General features: G+C 50.8%; 1 protein-coding gene across 1 annotated transcript in view; it reads right to left on the bottom strand.

Moving 5' to 3' along the window:
• The window catches only part of LOC140481677 (heat shock 70 kDa protein 12A-like), a 44531-nt gene extending 31773 nt beyond the window's left edge, over nucleotides 1-12758 (bottom strand). Inside the window, exons 1-2 of the mRNA XM_072578235.1 lie at nucleotides 12623-12758; nucleotides 9760-9864 (exon numbers count right to left, since the gene is read on the bottom strand). Coding sequence (XP_072434336.1) covers nucleotides 9760-9864; nucleotides 12623-12665 — 148 coding nt within the window. The 5' untranslated portion in view covers nucleotides 12666-12758. The remainder of the gene's footprint in view (nucleotides 1-9759; nucleotides 9865-12622) is intronic.

Below are 12758 nucleotides of genomic sequence, written 5' to 3'. Positions count from 1 at the left end.
GTACAATACTACACCCATACAATGCTACACTTGTACGACACTATGCCAGTACAACGCTACACCCGTACAACACTACACCCGTATAACACTACGACCGTACAATACTACACCCATACAATGCTACACTTGTACGACACTATGCCAGTACAACGCTACACCCGTACAACACTGCACCCGTACAATGCTACACCTGTACAACACTATGCCCATACAACACTACGACCGTACAACACTACGACCGTACAACACTACGACCGTACAATGCTACACTTGTACAACACTATGCCAGTACAACGCTACACCCGTACAACACTGCACCCGTACAACACTGCGCCCGTACAACACGACAGACGTACAATGTGACACCAGTACAATACTACAGCCGTACAACGCTAAGCCCGTACAACACGATGCCCGTACAATGCTACATCCATAAAACACTACAGCCGTACAACGCTACGCCCATACAATGCTACGCCCATACAACACTACGCCCGTACAACACTATACCCGTACAACACCACACCTGTACAACACTACAGCCGTACAACGCTACATCCGTACAACAATATGCCCATACAACACTACACACATACAACACTACACCCGTACAATGCTACACCCGTACAACACTATGCCCATACAACACTATGCCCATACAACACTACACCCGTACAACACTACACCTGTACAACACTACACCTGTACAACACTACGACCGTACAAAACTACGACCGTACAACGCAACACCAGTACAATACTACAGCCATACAATGCTACGCCCATACAACACTATGCCCATACAACTCTATGCCTGTACAACGCAACACCCAAACAACACTACAGACGTACAACACTACACCTGTACAACACTACACCTGTACAACACTACACCTGTACAACACTACAGCCATTACAACACTACACCCATACAACACTACACATGTACAACACTACGACCGTACAAAACTACGACCGTACAACGCAACACGAGTACAATACTACAGCCATACAATGCTACCCCCATACAACACTATGCCCATACAACTCTATGCCTGTACAACGCAACACCCAAACAACACTACAGACGTACAACACTACACCTGTACAACACTACAGCCATTACAACACTACACACGTACAACACTACACCTGTACAACACTACAGCCATTACAACACTACACCCGTACAACACTACACCTGTACAACACTAAACCTGTACAACATTATGCCCATACAATACTACACTCGTACAACACTACACCCATATAACACTATGACCGTACAGCACTACACCCGTACAATGCTACACTTGTACAACACTATGCCAGTACAACACTACACCTGTACAACACTGAGCCCATACACTGCTACACCCATACAACACTACACCTGTACAACACAACAGCTGTACAACAAGACACGAGTACAATACTACAGCCGTACAATGCTACGCCCATACAATGCTACGCCCTTACAACGCTATGCCCGTACAACTCTATGCCTGTACAATGCTACACCCATACAACAGTACAGATGTACAACGCTACGCCCGTACAACACTGCGCCTGTACAACACTACACCCATTCAATGCTACACCCATACAACACTACAGCCGTGCAACGCTACATCCGTACAACACTATGCCCATACAATATTACACCCATACAACACAACACCCATACAACGCTATGCCCATATAAGGCTACACCTGTACAACACTACGCCCGTACAACGCTACACCTGTACAACACTACACCCGTGCAACACTGCACCCATACAACACTGCGCCTGTACAATGCTACACCCATACAACACTACACCCGTACAACACTGCGCCTGTACAATGCTACACATGTATAATGCCACACCCGTACAGCACTGCGCCCGTACAATACTGCATCCGCACAACATTACACCCGTACAACACTGTGCCCGTACAACACTGCAGCCGTACAACACTGCGCCCGTACAACACTGTGCCCGTACAACACTGCGCCCGTACAACACACCCGTACAACGCTGCGCCCGTACAACGCTGCGCCCGTACAACACTACACCCGTACAACACTACACCCGTACATTACACCCGTACAACACTGCACCCATACAACACTGTGCCCATACAACACTGCACCCGTACAACACTGCACCTGTACAACACGATACCCGTATAACACTGCGCCCGTACAACACTGCGCCCGTATAACACTGCGCCCGTACAACACTGCGCCCGTATAACACTGCGCCCGTACAACACTACACGGGTACAAAACTACACCCGTACAAAACTACACCCATACTACACTACACCCGGACAACACTTGCACCCGTACAACGCTACACCCGTACAACGCTGCACCCGTACAACACTGCGCCTGTACAACACTACACCCATTCAATGCTACACCCGTACAGCACTACACCCATCCAACACTGCACCTGTACAACACTACAGCTGCACAATATTAATCCCGTACAACACTGCACCTGTACAACACTACACCCGTACAACACTACACCTGTACAACATTACGCCCGTACAATGCTACACCCGTACAACGCTATGCCCATACAATATTACACCCATACAACTCTATGCCCATACAAGGCTACACCTGTACAACACTACGCCCGTACAACGCTACACCTGTACAACACTACACCCGTGCAACACTGCACCCATACAACACTGCGCCTGTACAATGCTACATCCGTACAACACTACACCCGTACAACACTGCACCTGTACAATGCTACACCCGTACAACACTACACCCGTACAGCACTGCGCCCGTACAACACTGCTTCCGCACAACACTACACCCGTACAACACTGTGCCTGTACAACACTGCAGCCGAACAACACTGCGCCCGTACAACACTGTGCCCGTACAACACTGCGCCTGTACATTACGCACGTACAACGCTGCGCCCGTACAACGCTGCATCCGTACATTACACCCGTACAACACTGCGCCCGTACAACGCTGCGCCCGTACAACGCTGCGCCCGTACAACACTACACCCGTACATTACACCCGTACAACGCTGCACCCGTACAACACTGCGCCTGTACAACACTACACCCATTCAATGCTACACCCGTACAGCACTACACCCATCCAACACTGCACCTGTACAACACTACAGCTGCACAATATTAATCCCGTACAACACTGCACCTGTACAACACTACAGCCATTACAACACTACACCCGTACAACACTACACCTGTACAACACTACGCCCGTACAATGCTACACCCGTACAACGCTATGCCCATACAATATTACACCCATACAACTCTATGCCCGTACAAGGCTACACCTGTACAACACTACGCCCGTACAACGCTACACCTGTACAACACTACACCCGTGCAACACTGCACCCATACAACACTGCGCCTGTACAATGCTACACCCGTACAACACTACACCCGTACAACACTGCGCCTGTACAATGCTACACATGTATAATGCCACATCCGTACAGCACAGCGCCCGTACAACACTGCATCCGCACAACATTACACCCGTACAACACTGTGCCCGTACAACACTGCAGCCGTACAACACTGCGCCCGTACAATACTGTGCCCGTACAACACTGCGCCCGTACAACACTGCGCCCGTACAACACTGCACCTGTACAATGCGACAGCCGCGCAACACTACAGCCGCACAACACTACATCCGTACAACACTGTGCCTCTACAACACTACACCCGTACAACACTGTGCCCGTACAACACTGCGCCCGTACAACACTACACCCGTACAAAACTACACCCATACAACGCTACACCCGTACAACGCTACACCCGTACAACACTACATCCGTACAACACTGTGCCTCTACAACACTACACCCGTACAACACTGTGCCCGTACAACACTGCGCCCGTACAACACTACACCCGTACAAAACTACACCCATACTACACTACACTCGGACAACACTTGCACCCGTACCACACTGCGCCTGTACAACACTACAGCCATTCAATGCTACACCCGTACAGCACTACACCCATCCAACACTGCGCCTGTACAACACTACAGCTGCACAATATTAATCCCGTACAACACTGCACCTGTACAATGTACAGCCGCGCAACACTACAGCTGCGCAACACTACAGCCGCGCAACACTGCACCCGTACAACACTGCGCCAGTACAACACTGTGCCCGTACAACACTATACCCGTACTACACTGCACCTGTACAAGGCTATGCCTGTACAACGCTGCGCCCGTACAACACTACAGCCACACAACACTACACCCGTACAACACTGCACCCATACAACGCTACACCCGTACAACACTACAGCCGCGCAACACTACAGTCGCGCAACACTGCGCCCATACAACGCTACACCTGTACAACACTATACCCGTACAACACTATATCCGTACCGCACTGCGCCTGTACAAGGCTATGCCTGTACAACGCAATGCCCGTACAACACTACACCCGTACAACACTACACCCGTACAACACTGCACCCGTACAACGCTACACCCGTACAACGCTACGCCCGTACAACGCTACGCCCGTACAACGCTGCGCCCGTACAACGCTGCGCCCGCACAACACTACAGCCACACAACACTACACCCGTATAACACTGTACCTGTACAACACTACACCCGTACAACACTGTGCCCGTACAACACTGCGCCTGTACAACACTACACCCGTACAAAACTACACCCATACTACATTACACCCGGACAACACTTGCACCCGTACAATGCTACACCCGTACAACACTGCACCCGTACAACACTGCGCCTGTACAACACTACACCCATTCAATGCTACACCCGTACAGCACTACACCCATCCAACACTGCGCCTGTACAACACTACAGCTACACAATATTAATCCCGTACAACACTGCACCAGTACAATGCTACAGCCGCGCAACACTACAGCCGCGCAACACTACAGCCGTGCAACACTACAGCCGCGCAACACTACAGCCGCGCAACACTGCGCCCGTACAACACCGCGCCTGTACAATGCCACACCCGTACAACACTACACCCGTACAACATTGCACCTGTACAATGCTACACCCGTACAACACTACACCCGTACAGCACTGCGCCCGTACAACACTGCATCCGCACAACACTACGCCCGCACAACACTGCAGCCGTACAACACTGCGCCCGTACAACACTGTGCCCGTACAACACTGCGCCTGTACATTACGCACGTACAACGCTGCGCCCGTACAACACTACACCCGTACAACACTACACCCGTACATTACACCCATACAACACTGCGCCCGTACGACACTGCGCCCGTACGACGCTGCGCCCGTACAACGCTGCGCCCGTACAACGCTGCGCCCGTACGCTATACCCGTACAACACTACATCCGTACAACACTGCGCCCGTACAACACTGCGCCCGTACAACACTGCGCCTGTACATTACGCACGTACAACGCTGCGCCCGTACAACACTACACCCGTACATTACACCCATACAACACTGCGCCCGTACAACACTGCGCCCGTACAACACTGCGCCTGTACATTACGCACGTACAACGCTGCGCCCGTACAACACTACACCCGTACATTACACCCATACAACACTGCGCCCGTACAACACTGTGCCCATACAACACTGCACCCGTACAACGCTACACCCGTACAACACTACACCAGTACAAAACTACACCCATACTACACTACACTCGGACAACACTTGCACCCGTCCCACACTGCGCCTGTACAACACTACACCCATTCAATGCTACACCCGTACGGCACTACACCCATCCAACACTGCGCCTGTACAACACTACAGCTGCACAATATTAATCCCGTACAACACTGCACCTGTACAATGCTACAGCCGCGCAACACTACAGCTGCGCAACACTACAGCCGCGCAACACTACAGCCGCGCAACACTACAGCCGCGCAACACTGCACCGGAAAACACTGCGCCCGTACAACACTGCGCCAGTACAACACTGCGCCCGTATAACACTATACCCGTACCACACTGCGCCTGTACAAGGCTATGCCTGTACAAGGCTATGCCCGTACAACACTACACCCGTACAACACTGCACCCGTACAACGCTACACCCGTACAACGCTACACCTGTACAACACTACGTCTGTACAACGCTGCGCCCGTACAACGCTGCGCCCGCACAACACTGCGCCCGCACAACGCTGCGCCCGCACAACACTACAGCCACACAACGCTACACCCGTACAACGCTACACCCGTACAACGCTACGCCTGTACAACGCTACGCCCGTACAACGCTACGCCCGTACAACGCTACGCCCGTACAACGCTGCGCCCGCACAACACTACAGCCACACAACACTACACCCGTACAACACTGCACCCGTACAACACTATACCCATACCACACTGCGCCTGTACAAGGCTATGCCTGTACAACGCTATGCCCGTACAACACTACAGCCATACAACACTACACCCGTACAACACTGCACCCGTACAACACTACAGCCGCGCAACACTACAGCTGCGCAACACTGCGCCCGTACAACGCTACACCTGTACAACACTATACCCGTACAACACTATATCCGTACCACACTGCGCCTGTACAAGGCTATGCCTGTACAACGCTATGCCCGTACAACACTATATCCGTACCAGACTGCGCCTGTACAAGGCTATGCCTGTACAACGCTATGCCCGTACAACACTACAGCCACACAACACTGCGCCCGTACTACACTGCGCCCGTACAACACTCCGCCCGTACAACACTCCGCCCATACAACGCTGCGCCCGTACAACGCTGCGCCCGTACAACGCTGCGCCCGTACAACGCTGCACCCGTACAACACTACACCCATACAACACTACACCTGTACACTGCGCCTGTACAACACTACACCCGTACAACACTGTGGCCATACAACACTGCGCCCGTACAACACTGCGCCCATACAGCATGTGTCTGTACAACGCTACACCCATACAATGCCTCACCCGTCCAACACTGCGCCCGTCCAACACTGCGCCCGTCCAACACTGCGCCCGTCCAACACTACAGCCGTACAACACTGTAGCCGTACAACACTATAGCCGTACAACTTTACACCCGTCCAACACTACAGCCGTACAACTTTACACCCGTCCAACACTACAGTCGTACAACACTATAGCCGTACAACACTACAGCCGTACAACACTACAGCCGTACAACACTACAGCCATACAACTTTACACCCGTCGAACACTACAGTCATACAACACTGTAGCGGTACAACACTATAGCCATACAACTTTACAGCCGTACAACACTATAGCCATACAACTTTACACCCGTACAACACTACAGCCGTACAACACTACAGCCGTACAACACTACAGCCGTACAACACTACAGCCGTACAACACTACAGTCGTACAACACTGTAGCCGTACAACACTATAGCCATACAACTTTACAGCCGTACAACACTACAGCCGTACAACACTATAGCCGTACAACTTTACACCCGTACAACACTACAGCCGTACAACACTACAGCCATACAACTTTACACCCGTACAACACTACAGCCGTACAACACTACAGCCGTACAACTTTACTCCCGTACAACACTACAGCTGTACAACACTACAGCCGTACAACACTGCGCCCGTACAACACTGCGCCCGTACAACACTACAGCCGTACAACACTACAGCCGTACAACACTACAGCCATACAACACTACAGCCATACAACACTACAGCCATACAACTTTACACCCGTACAACACTACAGCCGTACAACATTACACCCATACAACACTGCAGTCGTACAGCATTATGCCTGTATAACACTACACCCATTGTCGTTCAGATGAAGAGTTACATTGACTCCCTGAGACGGACAGCGAGGTTGTGTCCAGTGTCCTCAAACCTATACCACTCTCCTCACCTTACCCCCCCCCCCCCCCCCCCCCCGCTCCCTGGGGGCACCGTACACATTCCTTACCCCCAACCCAACCCTCTCTCCCTCCGTAAGGGTTGGGCTGGAGGGGTGGGTTTTCCCAGGATGGCAAATGATCAGGAAAGGGGGATGTCTGTCACACGGGGAAGTGTGTGTGGGAGCTCCGGGTAACCCAATCCAACAGCCACTGGGTGGTGCCAGAGCTCCATCTGCAGTCCTCACCTCCCCTCCTTGTTCACAGCCTTCTCAGTGTTCCTGTCTGCCTGGGAAATCCAACAGAGTCATACAGCCTCACACCAACACACACTCACACAAACACACACTCACACAAACATACACACACACAAACATACACACACATTCACACCAACACACACTCACACTCACACCAACACACACTCACACAAACAAACACATACTCGCACTCACCAATACACACTCACACTCACACAAACGCCACACTCACACAAACATACACACACACAAACACATACTCACACTCACCAACACACACACACAAACACGCTCACACTCACCAATACACACTCACACCCACACTCACACTCACAGTCACGCAAACACACACACTAGCCAACACACACACACAAACACACACACAAACACACACTCACACTCACCAACACACTCTCACTCACTCACACAAACGCACACACTCAGTCATACCAACAAAAACACTCACTCCAACACGCTCACTCACACACACGCACTCTCACACACACTCACACCAAGATACAAACGCACAGACACACAGACACACAGACTCACACTCACTATGAGGTGTTTATTCCTTTGCCTGTGTTTTTGAAGACAGGAAATTCCAACCGTCTCTCCCTCTGACGTGACCATCCTCCTTTCGGAGGGGGCCCAGCCTGACACCATGGTCAGGAGTTCAGATCCCCCCCAATGGCCATTCACAGCTGCTGTCCAGCAGGAGGCCATTTGGCCCATCGTGTCCCTGCAGGCCCTTTCGAGCTGTCTCCAGTCTGGCCCTTTCCCGGGGCTGGGTGGAGCTGGTGATTGTGAAAACCTGGTGTAGAGACTCACCGGGTCCATTCAGTCCTTTCCCCATGTGACTCCTAACCCTTCACTCAGTGGCTGCAACTGAACTGAGCATGCTCAGTGTGTGGGGAAGGAAATGATTGGCCACACGTTGAGCATTAATGAAGTAATGATAGGGCCCTGGGCCTTCCTCTCTTCGGTAGAAACTGAGGCTGGCTCCAGAGGAACCAGCAACATGGCACTGCCCAGGCCACCAGGAGGCGATGGGTGCCCAGTGCCGCACTGAGGGAGTGCCACACTGCCAGAGAAGCAGCTGTTAAACCCTCTCAATCTATCACCCCCTCAGAACCAGGCAGAAAAGACACCCCACAGGAAGAAGACGGAAAGGTGTTACCCTGGGAATCCTGGTCAACATCTATTCCTCAGACAGAATCCCTGCTGGTTTCTGCATTGCTGTCTGTGGGATCTTGCTGTTCACCACAGCAGCTTGTTCGTTCTCTCCCCCCCCACTCCCCACCGAGTCTGCACCCTGTCCCCACCATTAATACATCACTAAATTTTTATTAAAAATGCACTTCTGTCAAGCTGTGAGTAGACATCCCGAAAAGGTGCTACAGGAATGCAAGTTCGCTCTTTCAGCCAGGTGATTTCAGGAGGGAGGAGGTTAGTGACGGACCACGAGGGGAGACGGGAGAATCCCCGGGGGGAGGGGGGGGGGATGTGGGAGGGGGTCTGGGGGCACGGCCGCGCTCTCTCTGAGGCTGTACCTGAGGCTTTGTAGAGTTCCTTCAGCGTCCCCTGCGGCTGCTCAATCTGGTGAACAGTCAGATCCACTGTGCCACCACCACAGTCTGCCACAATATACCGGTCCCCTGGAGACACCACGGAGACCGAGAGACAGAGAGAGAGAGAGAGAGAGGCTGGTCAGGGCTGCTGGACACAACACAGCAGTTAGCAATCTGCTAAACACAGAGACAGAGACAGAGAGTCATAGCCCCATACAGCACCGAAATAGAGCCTTCTGTTCAACTCGTCAATGCTGATCAGTTATCCGATATTAAACTAGTCCCATTTGTCAGCACATGGCCCATATCCCTCTGGATGACGAGAGAAATTGAGGTTCTTGTTAAGAAAAAGGAGGAAGCCTACGTCAGGTATAGACAGGATAGATCGAGTGAATCCTTAGAAGAGTATAAAGGCAGTAGGAGTACACTTAAGAGGGAAATCAGGAGGGCAAAAAGGGGACATGAGGTAGCTTTGGCAAATAGAATTAAGGAGAATCCAAAGAGTTTTTACAAATACATTAAGGACAAAGGGGGAACTAGGGAGAGAATAGGGTCCCTCAAAGATCAGCAAGGTGGCCTTTGTGTGGAGCCACAGAAAAATGGGGGAGATACTAAATCAATATTTTGCATTAGTATTTACTGTGGAAAAGGATATGGAAGATATAGACAGTCGGGAAATAGATGGTGACATCTTGCAAAATGTCCAGATTACAGAGGAGGAAGTGCTGGATGTCTTGAAACGGTTCAAGGTGGATAAATCCCCAGGACCTGATCAGGTGGGAACTCTGTGGGAAGCTAGAGAAGTGATTGCTGGGCCTCTTGCTGAGATATTTGTATCATCGATAGTCACAGGTGAGGTGCTGGAAGACTGGAGGTTGGCAAACGTGGTGCCACTGTTTAAGAAGGGTGGTAAGGACAAGTCAGGGAACTATAGACCGGTGAGCCTGACCTCGGTGGTGGGCAAGTTGTTGGAGGGAATCCTGAGGGACAGGATGTACATGTATTTGGAAAGGCAAGGACTGATTAGGGATAGTCAACATGGCTTTGTGCGTGGGAAATCATGTCTCACAAACTTGATTGAGTTTTTTGATGAAGTAACAAAGAAAATTGATAAGGGCAGAGCAGTAGATGTGATCTATATGGACTTCAGTAAGGCATTCGACAAGGTTCCCCATGGGAGACTGATCAGCGAGGTTAGATCTCATGGAATACAGGGAGAACTAGCCATTTGGATACAGAACTGGCTCAAAGGTAGAAGACAGAGGGTGGTGGTGGAGGGTTGTTTTTCAGACTGGAAGCCTGTGACCAGTGGAGTGCCACAAGGATCGGTGCTGGGTCCTCTACTTTTTGTCATTTACATAAATGATTTGGATGTGAGCATAAGAGGTACAGTTAGTAAGTTTGCAGATGACACCAAAATTGGAGGTGTAGTGGACAGCAAAGAGGGTTACCTCAGATTACAACAGGATCTGGACCAGATGGGCCAATGGGCCGAGAAGTGGCAGATGGAGTTTAATTCAGATAAATGCGAGGTGCTGCATTTTGGGAAAGCAAATCTTAGCAGGACTTATACAATTAATGGTAAAGTCCTAGGGAGTGTTGCTGAACAAAGAGACCTTGGAGTGCAGGTTCATAGCTCCTTGAAAGTGGAGTCACAGGTAGATAGGATAGTGAAGAAGGTGTTTGGTATGCTTTCCTTTATCGGTCAGAGTATTGAGTACAGGAGTTGGGAGGTCATGTTGCAGCTGTACAGGACATTGGTTAGGCCACTGTTGGAATATTGCGTACAATTCTGGTCTCCTTCCTATCAGAAAGATGTTGTGAAACGTGGCAAAAGTGAGGACTGCAGATGCTGGAAGCGAGAGTCTAGATCAGAGTGGTGCTGGAAAAGCACAGCAGGTCAGGCAGCATCCGAGGAGCAGGAAAATCAACGTTTTGGGCAAAAGCCCTTCATCAACAGCCCTGATGAAGGGCTTTTGCCTGAAACATCGATTTCCCTGCTCCTCGGATGCTGCCTGACCTGCTGTGCTTTTCCAGCACCACTCTGATCTAGACTCTGTTATGAAACTTGAAAGGGTTCAGAAAAGATTGACAAGGATGTTGCCAGGGTTGGAGGATTTGAGCTACAGGGAGAGGCTGAACAGGCTGGGGATGTTTTCCCTGGAGCGTTGGAGGCCGAGGGGTGACCTTATAGAGGTTTATAAAATTATGAGGGGCATGGATAGGGTAAATAGGCAAAGTCTTTTCCCTGGGGTGGGGGAGTCCAGAACTAGAGGTTTAGGGTGAGAGGGGAAAGATTTAAAAGGGACCTGAGGGGCAACGTTTTCACACAGAGGGTGGTTACATGTATGGAATGTGGTGGAGGCTGGTACAATTACAGCATTTAAAAGGCATCTGGATGGGTATATGAATAAGAAGGATTTGGAGGGATATGGGCCAGGTGCTGGCAAATGGGACTAGATTAGGTTGGGATATCTACAGGCATGGACGGATTGGACCAAGGGTCTGTTTTCGTGCTGTACAGAGGAACCTCAATTATCTGAAGGTCATGGATGGGGAATATTTTGTTCAAGGAGGTAAAAACAATGACTGCAGATGCTGGAAACCAGATTCTGGATTAGTGGTGCTGGAAGAGCACAGCAGTTCAGGCAGCATCCAAGGAGCAGCGAAATCGATGTTTCGGGCAAAGCCATTCCAGATAATCGAGGTTCCTCTGTAAATCTCCATGACGCTGTAAACCCTCTCTATAATAAGAGAGAGAGAGAGAGAAGCAGGATTCAGAGAGAGAGAGAGAGAAACAGAGTTCACTTAGAGAGAGAGAGAGAGAGGTCATGAGGAAAGGTACCTGTCTCCATCTCCGCCCACAAATCTCCCACTCCACTTTCCATCAGGAATGTCCGACTGTGTCGGGAACGTCGAAGCTGCTCCCGAGCTGCAAAAATCCACAAACAATCAAACAATTATCCGGGAGCCAGGTAACC

This window comes from Chiloscyllium punctatum, chromosome 1, assembly GCF_047496795.1.
Source record: "Chiloscyllium punctatum isolate Juve2018m chromosome 1, sChiPun1.3, whole genome shotgun sequence".
Taxonomy (NCBI): domain Eukaryota; kingdom Metazoa; phylum Chordata; class Chondrichthyes; order Orectolobiformes; family Hemiscylliidae; genus Chiloscyllium; species Chiloscyllium punctatum.
This window is presented reverse-complemented; position numbering and strand designations above follow the sequence as displayed.